This window comes from Notothenia rossii, assembly GCF_949606895.1.
Source record: "Notothenia rossii genome assembly, chromosome: 6".
NCBI lineage: Eukaryota > Metazoa > Chordata > Actinopteri > Perciformes > Nototheniidae > Notothenia > Notothenia rossii.
In genome coordinates this window covers 28,014,267-28,033,235 of record NC_136909.1, presented here as the reverse complement: position 1 = coordinate 28,033,235, position 18,969 = coordinate 28,014,267, and the positions used below count along the sequence as shown (strand labels likewise).

Below are 18,969 nucleotides of genomic sequence, written 5' to 3'. Positions count from 1 at the left end.
GGATACAAAACAGAACATTGATAGCTTTTGGGAAAATGGGTGGCAGATTTAAATCAGATTTTATGTCAGACATAATGTTTTTACGGCCAAGTTTATTTTATTATAAAATGTCGGCTGATGGTTTGTACAGCAACTGTATCATCTCCAGCCTCTCTTTCATCTGACTGCTCCTTTAAAAAAATACTTACATGAACAAATGTTTACAATGCTATTCTTGCAGTAAAGACAGGCAAGGCCTTGTGTTCATATTATTCCACCTAAATCATACAGCCCCATAATATTATATACAGTAAGTTCTCATTTGGCTCATATTTAAAAACAAACATTATTTAAGATTTACAATTCTAGCTTTGTAAAAAAGTTCTGATCTTGCAACTACCATCCAGCATCTTTGCTTTTCTTCTGTCAACTATTAGTAAATTGACACCTCTACTGTACCACACATAATCGCAGCAATCATCCCTGTTTACTACACTTTTCTTCATTATACTAGATACCTATAAAAAACTCCCAAAAATAAAAGTACATAGGAGAATACAATATTTAAAAGAACAGCGAATTAAGTCACATCGTTTAACAGAAGGAGCAGCAGTAATCCAGACATTTGAAGGCGTCTCACTGCTGCTGAAGCTGCAGGCTGTTGATGAACACGGTCTGCAGCTCGGTGATGTCGTCGGTGGTCTCTATGGGGATGCTGAGCCGGCCTGGGGAGCTTGAAAGTCCGGCAGCAGGTTCGTAGAAAGGCTGGCACAGGTTGTCGTAGTAGGAATCCCCACAGCCCCCCACTGCACCCTGGAAGCGCTCGGTGACGTCAGGGCAAAGGTGTAGTGGTGACAGGCGGCTGTAGTCCTGGACCTGGTGCCCCCCGTGGGGTGGGTGCAGGTGGTGTTCGGGCCCGGGGCTGTGGCAGGGGCTGTGGGACGGGCTGTGGGGGATCAGGCAGGTCTGCAGACAGCTGTTCCTCCTCATGGCCCGGTTCAGGTCCAGGCCGGCGATCAGCGGCCGGCCGATGCTGATGCTTTTGGTCCAGTGGACGGATTCATCGTCCATGGCGGGGAAGGTTCCCTGAAGGCACACAGTAAAGACCAGCTCCTCCTGTTGCATGGTGGGTTAGAGGAGGAATAGTGTTTAGAAACAAAAAGGGATTCATTTGTATTTTTATGGGCCACAAAGCTAAATGTATCAAAACGCTTTCTCGGATGAACACATGATCACAGAATAAAATATCTATTCTGTCCAGTGATATATTGATATATGTTGTGATTAACTTTGGTAGGGTATGATACATGATATAGAATATGAGTTTAATTTTTAAATACCAAGGGTATATAGCTCTTAAAAAAATTAAGAGACCACTTCAGCATTATCAGTTTAGCTGGTTTTACTATTTATAGGTATGTGTTGGAGTAAAATAAATGTTTTTTTAATTGTATTCGTTAAAGTACTGATAACATTTCTCTGTGTTGGAATTCAACAGACTCTGGAATTGAATGGCTGCCATCCATGTAGAGATTGAGATTTAAAGAACATTTGGATTGGTCTCTTAATGTTTTACAGACCTGTATCTCTTAACTATTGACAAAATGTAAGAGGGATGTGGTACAGGTATTCACGATGACCTAAGGATGAGCCACCACCAGCTCTAATGGTCTTAACACAATGTGTTAAAGACAGGTTATTAAACGTTGGGCTTCAAACAGGAAACAATAGGCTTCCTCAAGAGCGAGAAACATTTTCTAAAATCCTACAAACATAACAAAAACTGTCAAGCTTTCTTCTTTTTTTTTTAAACAAAGAAATTGAGTTAAAAAAAACACATCGATGTTTATAAAAAGATTGTCATGTTGAGTTTTACCCTGAGTTTCTGCAGAGAGCTGACTCTGGTGTAGAGGCAGTGCTGGGGCAGGTTGCTGGACAGAAGGTAGATCCCCGTCTCCTCTGGGGTCTCTCTGTTCATCTCCTTAGGGTCCACATCAAGGTCCTGTAGTGAGGAACACATGCAGGTGGCAGTGGAACACACTCTATGGGCATTTACAGTACATGTGCTGTTAGATAGGTGAGAGAGGGGAGAAATGTATTTCTTTCTTTATGGCCAGTGTTCATGACAACATACTGACCTGGGAGAAGTCTGTGACGTGCGCCTGGCAGGATGACATGTTTTCGGGCTTCTTCACGATGTGAGTGTAAATGACGAGCACGTTGGAGAACTCTGCAGCGAAACCCAGCTTGATCTGAGCCCCGCAGTCAAAGTTAAGACACATGCTCTCGGGAAGCTCTGGAATACAGTACACAAGTAAAAAAAAAGAAAAGACATGCAATGAATAGGGGATAAATAGATAAAAAGATAAATGGACATTTTAAAACGGTTCTTTCTAAACTTCATTGTTATTCCACACACAAAAAGTCACAAGATCATCTTTTCTTAAAGGCTTTACATTTTAAAATCTTCAACATCAGCGATACCCAGGCTGAGATTCAGGTACCCTTAATTGAATGGTTTCACAAGCCAAACAGATTTGAAACCACTTATAGAGAACACTAAAAGGTAGTTTTCAGGTTGTAATATTTGACAAAATGACTGGAAGTTATGTTAACTTCCTCGCTAGCTTCTGTGTTCCCTATGCAAATATCTTTTAGCTGATGCCAGAGGTGCTAATTTTATTATCGGGGGTATCTTACTCTTCCCATCATGTTTCTAAAACAAAGTGTGGTTTTCTTGAGAAGGCTCAATGTGTGTGTAATTTGAGTGAGCACTGAGTGTTTAGTCAGCATTAACCTGAGTCAACATTTGACTGAGCGTGCAGTACTGAGTGCAGTGATACAATACTAAACAAACATTTTCAAAACTTTGTTAAACATACCGTGAGCCTTTGCCCATTGGAGTCTGTGAGCGTGATCACCGCTGTCGCCGGGCAGGATAGGATCCGTCAGCGCCCTCCTCTCCGACAGACTACTGCGGATCTCCAGAGCCTGCTTCCCCTTCGTAGCGTCAAACTGACCCATATCTGGACACAAGATATGGATTACATGTTTACCAACAGCTTGTCTTGACTGGAATACCACACAATATTTTAAAAACTCCATAACATGACCCGGTCCGACCTGCACTGTGAGCTCACTGAGACTCACATTATGCAAGCACATTTAATTAGCCCATCCTGAAGGTATCCTAAATGTGGTTCAAAAGTAAGTGCATTTTACATCCACCTCAAGTCATTTTCCTTCATTAACCCTGCATATAAAATGAAACTCCATTAGCCCTCGAGCAAATACAATTTTGAGATGAATAATTCAAAGCATGCTACATTTAATCAACGTTATTGACCTAGATGAAAACACATCCCATGGGAAACACAAACTGTAAAACAATTGACTTCAAAACCAAACACTGAATTGAAATTGTCTTTTAATTCTTCATGGTAATCTTCTCAACACAAATTAAATACAGTAACTAGCTAATTTAACTACAGTAAGTCGTTTTCCTGTTACATATACATCATATATATTATTCGTAGGAGGGGTTAAACACGTAATAGATTGATTGCTATTGTAATATTATATTTTGAAACAAATATATTAACGGTAACAATGGTTATTGTTTTATTTGTAATTTTTCTTTTTTTGTGAGGGTTCTTTGGACATAATATTTGTTGTTGGAAAATATGCATGATATACACATTTGAAAGATCTTTTTGCATTATTTATATAAGTAATTATTTAAGCGCTTCATGTTCTCATTCATAACACTCCGTTCGATGTCTCACTATGGGATGCGCCTCAACGCGTATGCAAACAGAAGCATCAATCTCATTACGCCAATCCTGATTGGCTGGTGATCTTGACGTCTACGTCAGGGAATCCACCCACCCTATAAGTAGCTTGCGCTACGACGCAGCGTCATTCAAACACCTCTTCTCGCTTCAGAGCACATCTCGAATTATCAGTAGCCGGACTTAGCTTAACGGTCCACAGACTGAACCCAAAGCTAACATTCGGTCGACGGGCGCTTGCCTGTTACTTTTTTGCTTTGCAAGAAGACTGAACAATATTAACACACCAGTTAATATTGTAATCTGCCTCGCCGTTTCTTTCTTTCGAAATTACGGTAAAGTTTGATTTTTTTCTTCAAGCTAGTAACATACCTGTTGCTAGTTTTTCTTCCCTCCACACCGACACCACGGTAGCGAGGACGTTCTCTTTTCTCTCTCACACCAGAGGAGACGGAGATAAAAACAAAAGGTTAATATTCTTTAAAGAATAAAATCTACCCCGTCGCTTTTTCCTTTTGGATTAACGACAAGGTCGGATTTTTTTCTCAGTAACGTACCTGTTACTAGCGTGTCCACTCCACGCCGACACCCCGGCGAACAAAGATGGACCCCTCTCTCCCTCACACCAGAGGAGTCAGGGACTCGGAGGCTCGGCTATGCGGCTGCGGGTTTAAGATCTCAGGCACAGACTCACACCAGGTCTGCTCGTCCTGCCTCGGGCTGGAACACGCCCAGGAGGCTATCGATAACCCCGGCTCGTGCGGGAGTTGTGCCCGCTTCACCATTAAGAGCCTCTGCCGACGGCTAGCACGCCAAGCTAGCTTGTCGGGACAAGACCCCCTCAGGACCCCCTCATGACCCCCGGCCGGCAAACCAAGACATGGTGGCGTCCGCCGCAGAGATTGAGCCCCGCACTGTGTCAGGCTGGGGCTCTATAACAGCGGCAGCCGCTGAACCGGTGCCCCGTACCGTGTCAGGCTGGGGTCCGGTGGCGGCAAGAGCCGAGAGAGCGGAGCCCCGCTCTCGTGGAGAGACCGCCCTTTCAGCAACAAGGCCCCAATCCAGGGTGCCTCCTCCCTGGACTGTGACAGTATGGAGAGGCTCGGCCTGCTCCGCATGCCGCCCATGGAACCGCTGGTGGCAGCCCACCTCCAACCGAGGCTGGCTTCGACACAGAGCAGGAACCCCACGCTACCGGCAAAGGCAGACCGTTTTCAGTCAGCGATGACCGAACGGGCCTATAAAGCCACAGCTTTGTCCACCAGGGCACTCAACTTCTCCTCGCTGCTGACCGCCTACCAGGCGGAGCTCTGCGAAGACTTGTCGAGCAAACCAGGTTTCCAGCTCTGTCTCCCCCGAAGGGTTCAGCCGCCACCTTCGACGGTCCCGCGGCAGGCCTTCACTCAAGCTGCCTCACGTCCTGCCCGGTTCAAGATACCGAAGCAGCAGAGACCACAGCCCGTCCCGGGTCCCCAGCCCAGGCACGAGGCGAGGATGAGCTGGCCAAGAAGATCTCCGATTCCGGCAGCTGCCGCTCAGGCACAGCCGACCCAGGTTTTCAGCCACCAGGCGAGGAAGAAGAAGCGGGCGGCCTGACAGCCCCCTCTCCTCTCCTCGACGAGAGAGCTGGAAGTTCCCTGTTCCCCAGCTCCAGAACACGTTCCAGTGTTAGATGCTCATGTGTTTTCGGGGTGCCATCATGCCCCCATCTTCCCGCCGCCTCGAGTGATGCCAGAACGTCATCCTCAAGTTCGCGCCATAAGGGAAATGGACTTAACATCAAAGACAGCAAGTTCCGCTGCCTGTTTAAGTCACACAAACCTGGGTTTCGTAATAAACACAGAAAAGAGCATGTTGTCCCCAGCCCAGACTGTACTCTTCCTGGGCCTACACCTGAATTCGGTGCCCTTTACAGCCCGTCTGTCAGCAGAGAGAGTGAAAGCCTTCAGAGCTTGCCTCGCTCATTTCCGGCTACGCAAATATGTTCTCTTCAGATCATGTCTGCGGTTACTGGGGCTCATGGCGTCAGCCATCCTGGTGGTACGACTGGGACGCTTACACATGAGGGAGTTTCAGCGCTGGGTAGCTGCCCTCAGACTGGACCCATGACGCGCGGAGAGCGATGGTCACTATGAAATGCGTAATGGCACTGCGCCACTGGCTACACCCGACTTTTCTAGTACGGGGCGTGCCTATGGGTGCTGTCCTATCGCGGAAGGTGGTCACCACAGACGCATGTCTGACGGGCTGGGGGGGTATATACGAAGGTCGACCTGTGAGGGGTCTCTGGAGCAGAGACCTCCAACGGTCACACATAAATTATCTGGAGCTTTAAGCGGTGTTCCTCACCCTGAAACACTTTCTGCCTTTTCTCAGAGGACACCATGTCCTCGTGAGGACAGACAACACGACCACAATATCGTATACAAACCGCCAAGGGGGTTTGCGTTCTCTCCAGTTACACATGCTGGCACGCAAACTGATCTTATGGAGCTGCGGCTGCCTCCTCTCTCTGAGAGCGACGCACGTACCAGGAGTGATGAACCTCGGGGTAGATCTGCTGTCCAGAGGTGCACCACTATATGCAGACTGGACTCTACATCCAATGGTTGTGAGTCAGCTGTGGGTGCGTTACGGCCGAGCCGCGGTAGATCTGTTCGCATCAAAAGAAAATGCTCAATGTCAGCTGTTCTTTTCAATGCGCGATTTAAACGCACCGTTAGGCGTGGACGTGCTCGCGCACGTTTGGCCTCCGGTCCTTCGGTACGCGTTCCCACCCCTGGCTCTGATACCCCCAACTCTGGCCAGAGTGAGAGAACAACGCCACACACTGATCCTGATAGCTCCGCACTCGCCTGCAATGTACTGGCTGGCGGAGATATATCAGCTGCTGTGCGGGCAGGCGTGGCAGTTCCCGCTACTAGGGTGACCAGATGTCCCGCTTTGCGTGGGACTGCACAGCATTTTCATGACAGATGTATCCAATGGCTGTTGAGAAAGCAGGGAAGACTATCATCACAGGGGGGGGTGTTTGCTGTCAATCAAATTGTAACACACGGCAGGTGCTGGTCAAGTGTTAACCAATGAGAGTAACTCACTCACACACACACCCCCCGCAGCCCCGCCAAACAACAACAATGAAAGTCAGTCAATAACGCAGGCGACGCAGCAGGTTATGGAAAATGGAGGAAACTGAAACTACAGCTAAGAAGAAAAGAAGATGCACATACAACAAAGACTGGGAAGACACTTACCCGTGCGTGAAGCCAGCAGGGCGACTCTCAGAGAGAGTTTTTTGCAATCTTTGCTAGAGTAATTTTTCAATTTCACATGGCGGTGAATACGACGTAAAAAAAAGACACCGAGAATACGATTCTCACAAGAAACGTGTCGCTCAAAAAGAGACATCCCACTCTATGGAGACATTCCTACTCAAACCAAAAAATGATGGCCACTCAGACAAGTTAACAGCATCAGAAATAACCAGTGCTACCACAGTGACTGTGGTAACAAGCTAGCGCCGACCATTTTTCCAGATCCTGATATGGTAAAGAAAATGTCATGTGGTCGTACAAAAGCAGCGTCCATAATAACAGATGTGCTTGCCCCTGCCTCTGTGGAGAGTTGTTTGACAGAGTTAATAAAGACACCAGTGGTTCTAGGTGCTGTTGAGAGGGTGTCCCACATTGTCCCACAGAAACTCCTTGTCCCACATTTGGTTTGTTGGGACCTGGTCACCCTATCCGCTACGCAGGGACATACTGTCGCAGGCGGGGGGGGACGATCTTTCACCCACACCCAGAGCGCTTGACACTATGGGCCTGGCCCGTGAGTGGTACAATCTGAATACAGTGGGATTCCCTCAGAAGGTGATAAACACTATTCAGAGTGCAAGAGCTTCCTCCACCAGGTCTCTCTATGACTGTAAGTGGAGGGTGTTTGAGGAGTGGTGCCTTCAAAAAAGGACACATCTCTTTTCAATGTCCTGTCGGGGTGATTTTATCATTTCTACAGGACCTGATTGATAAACACAGAGCTTTCTCTACGATCAAAGTGTACCTGGCTGCTATTGCTGCATGCCATGTGGGCTTTGAGGGAAAGACAGCTAGCCAACATCCTTTGGTCTGCCGTTTTATGAAAGGGGCTCGCAGGCTCCTCCCTGTTTCCAGGTCACTGGTGCCCTTATGGGACTTGGCAGTGGTTTTAGATGGGCTCACTCGACCTCCATTTGAACCCCTGGAAGAAGCTGACATGAAAAACCTGTCACTGAAGACAGTGCTGTTACTGGCTCTGGCATCTGCCAAGCGAGTCTGTGACATTCATGCGCTTTCTGTACATCCTTCATGCACTCAGTTTGCCCCGGGGCAAACGAGAGTGTTGCTGAAGCCCAACCCTGCCTTTATACCTAAGGTGGTTGGCTCATGTACCCCCATTGACATTGTGGCATTTCCTCCGCCGCTGTGTTCCTCTGAGGAACAGCGGCCGAATCTGCTGTGTCCAGTTCGTGCTTTACGCATCTATATGTACAGGTCAAAAGAGTTTCATTGCAATGACCAACTCTTTATATCCTGGGCTAACCCTCAGAAGGGCAAGCCTGTTACCAGGCAACGGCTCTCCCACTGGATTGTGGAAGCGATTGCTCTGGCTTATATGAGTCAGGGTTTGCAGGCACCAACGTGCCTGCGTACTCGTGGACTGGCTACATCCTGGGCTCTGTTCAAGGGTGTTTCCATCCAAGACATTTGTGCAGCAGCGAGTTGGTCCTCACCGCTCACTTTTGTCTGCTTTTACAGGCTAGATGTCTCTGCTCCAAGTGTGGCCCGCGCAGTGCTGGGCCCCGTGTTGAGACAGGGTTCTACCTGTTAAGTTCTGGTTGTTTTGGTGATTTTCGAGATAAGCATATCTAGCAATACGGGAGTTTTAATATCCCATAGTGAGACATCGAACGGAGTGTTATTAATGAGAACTATAGGTTACTTACGTAACCCCAGTTCTCAGAGTAACATGAAGCGAGATGGCCCTTCTTGCTAAGGCGAAGCGAGAAGAGGTGCTTATTTTGAATGACACTGCGTCGTAGCGCAAGCTACTTATAGGGGGTGGATTCCCTGACGTAGACGTCAAGATCACCAGCCAATCAGGATTGGCGTAATGAGATTGATGCTTAGTTGGCATACAGGGAACTGCTTTAGGCTGGTTTAGGTCCTATCTATCTGAACGCTCTCAGTTTGTACGTGTCAACGATGAATCTTCCATTCAAACCAAAGTTAGCCATGGAGTGCCACAGGGCTCAGTGCTTGGACCTATTTTGTTCACCCTATATATGCTTCCGTTAGGCAATATTATAAGGAATCATTCTGTAAACTTTCATTGTTATGCGGATGATACTCAACTATATTTATCAATCAAGCCTGATGAAATTAATCATCTAAATAAAATTCAAGACTGCCTCAAGGACTTAAAAACATGGATGACCTTACATTTTTTGATGTTAAACACGACCAAAACTGAAGTTATTGTACTTGGCCCGAAGAATCTTCAAAACAAATTATCTAAAGATATATTAACTATGGATGGCATTAATTTGGCCTCCAGTGAGACTGTAAGGAATCTTGGTGTTATATTTGATCAGGATTTATCCTTTAACACCCACATAAAATCAATTTCAAGGACCGCCTACTTCCATCTACGTAACATTGCAAAAATCAGGCATATCTTGCCTCAAAACGATGCAGAGAAACTAGTCCATGCATTTGTTACTTCAAGGCTGGATTATTGTAACTCCTTATTATCAGGATTTACCAAGAACTCAGTCAAGTCGCTTCAGCTGATTCAAAATGCTGCAGCTCGTGTACTAACCAGAGTTAGGAAAAGGAACCACATTACTCCTGTTCTGGCTGCCTTACACTGGCTCCCTATAGAACACAGGATAGAATTTAAAATTCTTCTTCTCGCCTACAAAGCCCTTAATGGGCAGGCGCCATCTTACCTTAAAGAACTCATTATACCCTATTGTCCTACTAGGGCATTGCGTTCCAAGAATGCAGGGTTGTTGGTTGTTCCTAGAGTCTCTAAAAGTACAATGGGAGCCAGAGCCTTTTCTTATCAAGCTCCACTTTTGTGGAATCAGCTTCCAGTTTGTGTTCGGACGGCAGACACCCTATCCGTTTTTAAGAGTACGCTTAAGACCTTCCTTTTTGATAAAGCTTATAGTTACGGCTGATTAGATTCAGCCCCTAGTTTTGCTGATATAGGCTTAGTTTGTCGGGGGACATCTTACTTCTTCCTTCTCTCTGTCTATACCTGTGTACTCTCATGTTCCGATTAACCCAGCTTCCCCAAATTTCTTTCTTTTTGGTGTCTATATACGCCGGGATCCGGAGTCATGGATGATCCTGCGGTCATGTGTCATGGATTGCGAGTCCTGGATCTTGAGTCGTGGCTGTGGTCCTGGATCATAAGTCCTGGATGGATATACTCGTGGATTCATCTTCCTATTATACACACATGCATTTCCAAACATTTGGACTACCTATGTTGCAAATGTATTATCTTTTCAATTTACACACGGCATCTATTGCACGTCTGTCCGTCCTGGGAGAGGGATCCCTCCTCTGTTGCTCTCCCTGAGGTTTCTCCCATTTTTCCTTTTAAACTGTGGGTTTTCTCTGGAAGTTTTTCCTTGTACGATGTGAGGGACTAAGGACAGAGGGTGTCGTATTGTCATACTGATATTCTGTACAAACTGTGAAGTCCACTGAGACAAATGTAACATTTGTGATATTGGGCTATATAAATAAACATTGATTGATTGATTGATTGATTGATGCCTCTGTTCGCATACGCGTTGAGGCGCATCCCATAGTGAGACATCTCACTTCATGTTACTCTGATAACTGGGGTTACGTAAGTAACCTATAGTTATTATTATGTGTGGTGTTTCTGGTCTCTCTCACCCTCAGCCACTCTGTCCAGCACCACGGTGATCTTCTCATTGTCCAGCAGCCGCTTCTTCAAAAACTTGACGAACACGCCGTTGGTGAAGCCGCTGGAGCTCAGCTCGAAGGCCTCTGCATCCTGGCACCTGGCCAGACAAAACACAACATTTTTACACTGGGAAACAAAAACTGTATGCATTTTGTTTTGGATGATGAGTGATGTCTTAAACTTACGTGGCATATCCAAAGACAATGTTGGCCGTAACCCTCAGGATGATGTTTGGAGCGCTGTCATCATGGTAATTTCTGGATTTTTTTTAAAGATGCAACAACACATTTGTAAATCCTTAACAGGTCTGCTGGAGCAAAAGATAGTCCTAAAGGCTCCTAATGCCGCATAATACTGCAGAAATAACATATCTGGTTCGATTGCAACTGACCTTTTGCATGTCAAACCCGTCTCTCTCTCCTCTCTTCAGAATTCCTAGTTATTATCACTTTCATCTATCTAATAGGGCTTCAAATTATCCCATTATGTAATGCAAAATCTTCAACAAAATGTAAATGAATCTACTGTAAATAGGTTGATGACTCAAGAGGAAATGTGCCACGTTAAACAATAAGAAATATATTTGTTACCGAAAACCCTTTAGAAAATAAATGTACATTTTAGTAAACAAAAGCTTTCGCTGAAATTACACTGCATGGAAGCATTCCCATGGCAATTATTTGTGCAGTTCTTATTGTAATACATTGTATGATTTATTATAATGAAGAAAATGTAAATTCTTACTCAGGTTTTCTTGCAGTATTCATAGTTTGTAATATTTCAGGTATAGTATGGATCTGAGCACTCTCTACACATGGTTGCTTTTGTGATACACTGGAGTAACAATACTCTTTTACCTACATCTATTGATACCCGGAAGTCAACTTTGAAACTGTTCCCATTATTGTTATAGGCCATAGTGACGTACACTTTCTCTGTAACGGATCCAATCTATGTTCTTCCCAAATAGCTCGTGTCACGCTGACTTTATAAATATTGGCAACGGGAAATACTAATTCTCCTGCAATGTGAGTATCACTTACAATCCCAGTTAAATGTAATAGGTCTAAGGGACTGAGCCACTGCCTCACCTCTTCCTGCACATGTCCAGCAGGAAAACATTGAGGCCCGTCTCCTTCTCCTGCATCAGTTTGAGGATGCTCTGCACACACAGACAGTTGGCTGAGCGGTACGGGTTAGGGGCGTCTACCGGAACCATGAAACTGTTCCCGTAGTTCTCATACCCGTGACCAGCGTAGTACAGTAGACCTGAAAAGTGAACGTCATGTTATGAGAGGTGAGTCTTTTTAGATCTTCGACCATCAAGCAAGATTCAGAAGTAAAATCCTAACGTACCATAGACCCCCTTGTGTAGCAGCAACAGGAACTCGTCCACAGCGTTCCTCATCTCCGTCTCTGTGAGGTCCAGCAGTGAAACCACCTGGAAGTTGAGCTGCCGCAGGAGGTTGGTAAGGTCGTACACGTCCACCATGGGGGCTTTGAGCTGCGGGTGGTTCTGGTAAGACAGATTGCCAATCAGCAGCGCCACTTTGTCAGTCGCTGTGAGAGAGAGGGAGAGGAAAGCGCTCTTTAAAACTACAGGGGGGAAAAAAACTCATATGTGTAAGGGAAACTTCTGCAGCAATGGAGAGTCAGGACTCAGAGAGACACGAGGAGAGTTGGAGCTTTGATGTCAAACACTGGTGTTTATTACAAGTATGGACCGGAGAAATTCACATCACAAGTCACACAGCCAGAGATTCTGACTGCACTGGTGGGTTGCCATGTCAATTCTGCCCAGCCTCTCTCTCGATAGAACTAGTTTACAGAGGGTTAATCCACATATTGGGGGATGGTACGTAAACACCTGGGAACACTGGAGATATCTCCAACATCTGTAAATACTGAATCACTTGTCTGTGGTGCTTAGAAGCCAGCGTTCTCACAGTCATAAAACCCTCTGTGACCGATAGGTCAGGCCATAAAACGGGTAATATCAACAATAGCTGTAACTTCCCATTCCTTAAGACAGATAACAGACTCAGGGTTGGTCGTAAACGTCAACACACAGAAAAGGTTAAACTTCTAGGAGTAAGACAGAAATATTCCCTAACAATATGCATCAATGAAACACCTTAACGAACCAACAAGTGAACAGAAAATGTAAAAAGAAAAAGGGCTTAGTTTTTACTGCAATGATTGTCATGTCTAGTTTACTGCAGGTTGTGCATTTTGGCTTTCTTACAATAAACCCCATGACCCAAATGCACATTATACATATATTCAGTGTCAGGGGGTTACTTATTAGTTACTTAATAATGTTACTTTTTACATTTGATTACTTTTAAGATTGACACAGCATTCCTAAACCGGGCAGTGTACACCTTACAACAGTACTCGACACTGTTTACTGTTTAAAATTGTATTCAAAGGTCTTCAATAGAATTAGCATTACGATTGAACAAGGCAACTAAATAAATGTTATGTTGTAAAACTCCTTTGTGAACACCAACATTTTTACAAGAAAGTGTAATATAATTAGATTTTTCGTTTCACAAGATAATTAATTAATTACATAATGCTGTCACACATTACTAATCCCTTCACAACACTAAATACATTTATCCGAATTATTGCTTGAAAATAAAGAAAATGCCCCACGGTTAGCAGTTGGAGGTACTGGTTGTAACCTTTTTTTTACCGCCTACTTAATAAAGCCTGCTAAAGCAACTTCACTGGCTGACTCCATGTAGAGAAGCAGAGGATTTACTTGTGATCAATGTTGGAGCAGATAGTGTCGATTTTTCCTCCTGCCTACATGTTGATTTTCTAATCTAATTTATTCTAATTTGATAACAATAAAGATCTGTTAAAGCTCTGACACTTTAAACCAATAGTTAAGGAAGTGATGAATTATAAAAAACACAATTACATAGAAATACAGGCAGGATGTAAGCAATATTTCTCAGAATGTCAAACACAATGATATTAATATCTGCGATTTTCTTTTTCTGGTGACAGTATGCCGTGAGATGTTGGTCAAACTATTCTACGGGTATTTTAGAGTTAATATTCTCTGTTGGTGTGTGACTTTAATATGTTGTAAAGTGTCATTTTTGCTTCCTGTGTAGCTGCTGACATGCAAGCAAGTTTCACATCTTTTCTTTGGTGTTTATTTTGAGGGAGGAACTGACAAAAGGTCCTGATATCAGACAGTTACAAAGCTGACATACAGAGGAACTGTGCGTCAGCCATATAAATCACTCAAATACGTAAGGGGAAAAACAGGTTAACAATAAAGTGGTCATATATTTATGATTCACCAACACAATGAAATGAACAGACACTTACCATAAAGATGATCTGGGATACTATTTAGGAAAAATGCACTGGAACCTACAATTGAGATGTCACAATTTGAACATAGTAAAGCTGTGTAAGGAAAAGATGATAGTTTGAATAAGTAGAAATGTATTAATCCTTTAAAAGTAAAGTTATTCTTACCTTCTCCAATGGTTAATACATCATCTAGAAATACAAAAAATACAAGAATATTACAATTAAATAGCTGATCAACTTTTCATTTTGTGCTTGTTGTTAAAAAATATATTATTTACATGTAAGGTTAGCATTACACTCGATCAAGATGCAAAACAGTTCAGGCTGGGATTCTATGGTTTCCTACTGTTAAGAAATCCCATAAATACAACAAAACCAACCATTTTTCAGTCCTACTGAACACATGTATGTTCAGGTCACTAAAACATGATTTTCTTTTTGAAGAAGCCTCAGTACTCCGGGCCTTTTTTTCTGTAAACATTACCTGCAATTGTTAGGGAATATTTTCAGTTGTTGAGTATACACATTGAGTGCTTTAGTGAGTATTTACAGAAGTAGCAGGATGGTTTAAATGTTAATTATATCAGAGTTGTATGCCACCTTGTGGTACAGCGTGGCTCAGTAAAGTGGTTTTTATAGTAAAATGTTTTCCGGCAGCAATGACAAAGAGGAATGAGCTATATCTGGCTTTGAAACACAGATCATACTTCAGTATTAGGTTAGAGTGATAAAATGTTGTTTTTTGTCTTTTCATGGGATTGTTTGAAAATAAGACAAATGTAAAATACAGCCATAGTTTAGCATTGGATTTGAGTAAGAGTAGTGACATTAGTCAAATAAAAAAAGCATGCATTCGAAAACCAGGAGATCACACTGTGTGAATAATACCTTGTGCTGGTTAGTGTTTATGTGGAAACAATCTAGATCATGACCCACATGCAGTTACACAAGTAAACAAATTACATTTGCATGCACCAAAATCTTGCTAATAGTTCCCCTCCTGCCGTTCATTACACCATGCAGCAGTATGTTCAAATCTACCTTCTGAGCACTCCATTGCCACTGAAATCTGGACAGATATCCTCGGTTCTTTCAGTCAAAAGCAAAGCAAATAAGCACACAGACATAACAACAGTAGAGCTGGTTTTACAGGACTGTAATTTCAACTTAAAAAAATGTACCGAAGTGTGACTTACCGATCACTATGTCCACTTCGTTGGACCACATTCTCTCTGTGCTGCTGCTGATTTCACAGCGATACCTGCCGCTATGATCCTGTATCGAGTGAGGAATCTAAAATGCATAGATGTTTTTGGTTAACATGGAGCTGCTGTGATGCGATTGAAATTTCAGACTTGATCGGACCATTAAAGTATTATCGTATCGTATTAAAGCCTTGTTCCATAAAAAAGAAAGATGTTCCTGCCTAAATGTTGCCGTCTGTTCACTTTAAACAGAACAAAAAGTCTCCAAACATAAATAAAAAGTAACCTAAGTAACCCTTAACCTATAAATCTCCCTAACAACCTCTCCTCACCATGAGTTTCCTCTTTGTGGCATTGGAGAGCGGTACGCCATTTCTGTGCCACTGGTATCGAGGGATGGGCCGTCCCACCGCTCCACACTCCAGCTGCAGGGACTCCCCTACATATAGCCGCTGGGACTGAGGCTGGATCACCATCTTCAGCCGACCCTCTAAGGAGTGATAACTCTGCCCTGATAGGAGAAGAACCCGAGCCATTATTGTTATTTAATCTCTACAATCTTGTTGGGAAAATATAGTTTTAAACAGAGCAGCAGTTTAACATGTGTAATATCTTACCGCAAGACACAGTGACATCCATGACTTCCACCTGAGCCCAACGGCTGAATTCAAAAGCATCTCCAGAGTTGACCCTGCATATGTAAAAGCCAGCGTCCTTCAGATGGACTGGACTTATCACCAGGTCCCCAGAGAAGCTGTTTGGTACCTGTGGTTGTGGAAAATATGAAGACTGTTTACTAACTTGAAAAAAATGAATTACCTCTTTAGCATTTACTATTAGGTCTTTTGTCTTCATCCCCCATTGGCTCTACTCTATTTATCAAAATATATTTTTTCCAGGGCTGTGTATCTTGTTGAATACACAAGGTGCATTGTAGGATTTTTGTTATTTTTCAAGATCAGAGAACATTATGCAGAAGGAATCCGTGTCTGTGTTTGTGCATTAAAATGATCAGACTTTGGCAAAACAGTGCCATCTTTCAAAAAACAAAACAAAGAAAAACACACATATTTGATCCCAAAACACCTTCCTTTAAACTTGTTAGTGTATGGGTAGGAGGTGTGGCAGCTCACCTCTTCCTTGGTCTTGAACCACTGGTACTGAACTGGAGATCTGCCCGAAGCAAGGCAGCTCAGCCGAAGATTATGACCGGATATAAGAGCCACCGACTGGGGCTGAAGGAGGATCTGCAGGGCTTTAGGAGAATTTGTATTTTAATTCATGCTTTGTTTTAATTTGAAAGACATCTGTTGCAAAGACAACACTAAATACAACATGTAAAAATCACCCAATTGGGTTTATATATGGTGGTGGTTCCAGGGGCGCCGCCAGGGATTTTGGGCCCCATGAAAAGATATGACATTGGTTACTTACATTTTTTTTTCTTAATGTTCTAAAATAGTTTGGGCCCCTGTCAGTCGCGGGCCCTTAGAATCGTCCTTACTTTTCACCCCCTTACGGTGCCCCTGGGTGGTTCCCCCTAAAAGTGTTAATGGAGTCTCACTGTACTTAACTACTACAATTAACATTATGACTATTTCCTAGATTAATTGATTATTTTTCAATCTATGAAATGTAAGGGTTTAGGAATTGTGAAAAATGGCAAAGGTGATGTCTGTAAGTGATTTGTTGTGTCAGTCTAAACCGTTCAGTTCAATGTGATAGAAGACAAAGAAAAGCAGGAAATCTCCAGAGACTTATAACTGCATTTTTTAATTAAGAAAGATTACTTTAACAATAATAGAGTATCAATAAATAAATACAAAACTAAAACTGATTGAACCTTACTTGAATGAGGAGCTTTTTTACTCACTGTGTAACCTGGCTGGCAGTTGTACTGTAAGGGTGAGTCATACTTTACCTTTAACGTTACAAATACAGAGGACAAAGTTCTCCCCGATTTGGATACTTGATATCATGATAACAAAAGTATGGAGGCGTTGTTCCTGTACCTGGAGGTTTCAGGCACTGCAGGGCCTCAGAGTTGCCCACAGTTTGGAGGTAGTCGGCCAGCTGACCCGTGGTGCAGCCTCGTTCTCCCATGAGCCTCAGCAGCATGCGGCTCGGGCTTCCCTCCAGCTCCAGCACCTTCAGAGAGCACATCTCCATGTCGTCTGAGCTGGAGAAAGAAGCAAGAGGAGGACAGGTCGTCATATTTTAGAAATAACAATCACATTTTTTAACCAAGTATGTCGACACATAGAAGGACTTTCCCTCTGATTTATATAGGATAATTAATGAAACATAGACATATTCAAAATAAACAGGCAATAGCTGAACAGCAATAACACCGGATAGGGGACAGTAATAGTAGATAACGTTAAATCTACATGGTGCAATTATTTTGACCACGTCCAAATATTCAACTATGATCTACATGTAAGAACAAGGTTTCAGCTTCAGCACAGATATTCCAAATCCAAACACAGAGCTGGAAACTTATTTTAATCCTAAATTGTTTTCTAAAAAGACACCAAAAAATAGGTTATTATATATTCTGATGCTGTTGAAAATGCTTGTTTACATCATTTTCGGTGTAAAATGTGTCTTTGTCTCAATATGTCATATTATGTGACAATAAACCTATAATACAAACAGTAAAAAAAAAACAGATTTAGACTTTATGCACAGAATCTTATTGTATGTAACTATGTGTTCATTTACAGGATGTGGACACATAACCATCTATAGGAGTTACGCATTATTAACATTAATGTCCTTTGTGTCTTTTACGTTTTTCACAATAACAATCCAACACCTTGCATATGTAGGCTAGTACTATCTACTTGCTTATAACGCACAGTTGGGCACTTTAATACTCAATGTGTAGAAAATCAAATACATAAAGTACAATGCTATTATAGTAACCAGGTAAATTCATATGAGAAAAATAAACATTTCATATCATACCATAATACAGCCTGCAACGCTTGGAGTCAGAAACACTTGGATTGAACAACAATATCTTTGTGATTTTAATCGGTTAACCATGTCCATTCTTAATATATTAATTTCAGCCTACCTGACTCTGAACCGTCTGTCATTGCCGACTATCTCTCCAAGTTTTCGCCATCCTTTCTTGCTGGATTTGTCCAACACATCGCAGAGCTTCTTCACCGCCGGCTCCTTCAACAAGTTGATCTTCGTGGACCGCTCCAAAGAAGAGTCCGACATGATGGAGCCAGGCAAGAAAAGTTTACCATCAACGCTAATTAGACTGAAGACACTAGTGTTACACCTGACAACACTTCACTTCACGACCAAAAAAAGTTGACTTCCTGAAAGAAATGGTAAAAGTGATACAGACCCTCCTACTGCGCCGTTTTGGTTTTTCCTCCACGCAGCTGCGCGCTTCTCCTGCCGAAGAGTGTGTATGCATCAAGATGAAGTATATTTGCAGATTGGATTTTGTGTTGCCCAAGAGTATGCAAAAGGCTGCTATCTTGGGAAGATAGATCAAGATACATTTCCCAAAGAACATGTTGAGTAAAATAAAGCCAATATTGAAACACCGACATCTTGTGGTATCTGCACCTTTGGCTGTAATTCAATGTTTGTAGCGGTCACATACTGTACTCAGATCAGCTGGGCAATTTGTGACGACAACAAGC

At 43.2% G+C, this 18,969-nt stretch overlaps 1 protein-coding gene across 2 annotated transcripts; it reads right to left on the bottom strand.

The window, feature by feature from the left end:
• Positions 1-75: 75 nt before the first annotated feature.
• malt1 (MALT paracaspase 1) lies at positions 76-18,860 on the bottom strand. Of its 2 annotated transcripts, XM_079688490.1 has the most exons (17): positions 18,381-18,860; positions 17,311-17,477; positions 16,432-16,553; positions 15,916-16,063; positions 15,631-15,809; positions 15,290-15,386; positions 15,135-15,182; positions 14,259-14,282; positions 14,106-14,150; positions 12,111-12,314; positions 11,846-12,023; positions 10,940-11,011; positions 10,724-10,851; positions 2,862-3,005; positions 2,118-2,275; positions 1,856-1,981; positions 76-1,095 (listed from the first exon to the last, which is right to left on the bottom strand). In XM_079688490.1, the coding sequence occupies exons 1-17, from the start codon at positions 18,530-18,532 to the stop codon at positions 616-618; spliced, it is 2,472 nt and encodes an 823-aa protein (XP_079544616.1). In that variant the 5' UTR covers positions 18,533-18,860; the 3' UTR covers positions 76-615. The 2 variants fall into 2 exon arrangements, with proteins under 2 accessions (XP_079544616.1, XP_079544617.1); XM_079688491.1 differs by lacking the exon at positions 15,135-15,182.
• Positions 18,861-18,969: the final 109 nt, after the last annotated feature.

What these genes read in the sequence shown, in the direction of transcription:
- malt1 (XM_079688490.1), bottom strand. Translation starts at nt 18,532, where the DNA reads ATGTCGGACTCTTCTTTGGAGCGGTCCACGAAGATCAACTTGTTGAAG. An exon ending in GCAGTGCCTGAAACCTCCAG is followed by an intron (nt 16,554 to 17,310) that starts GTACAGGAACAA and finishes ATTCTCCTAAAG; the next exon opens with CCCTGCAGATCCTCCTTCAG. An exon ending in CCAATGGGCAAAGGCTCACG is followed by an intron (nt 2,276 to 2,861) that starts GTATGTTTAACA and finishes ACTGTATTCCAG; the next exon opens with AGCTTCCCGAGAGCATGTGT.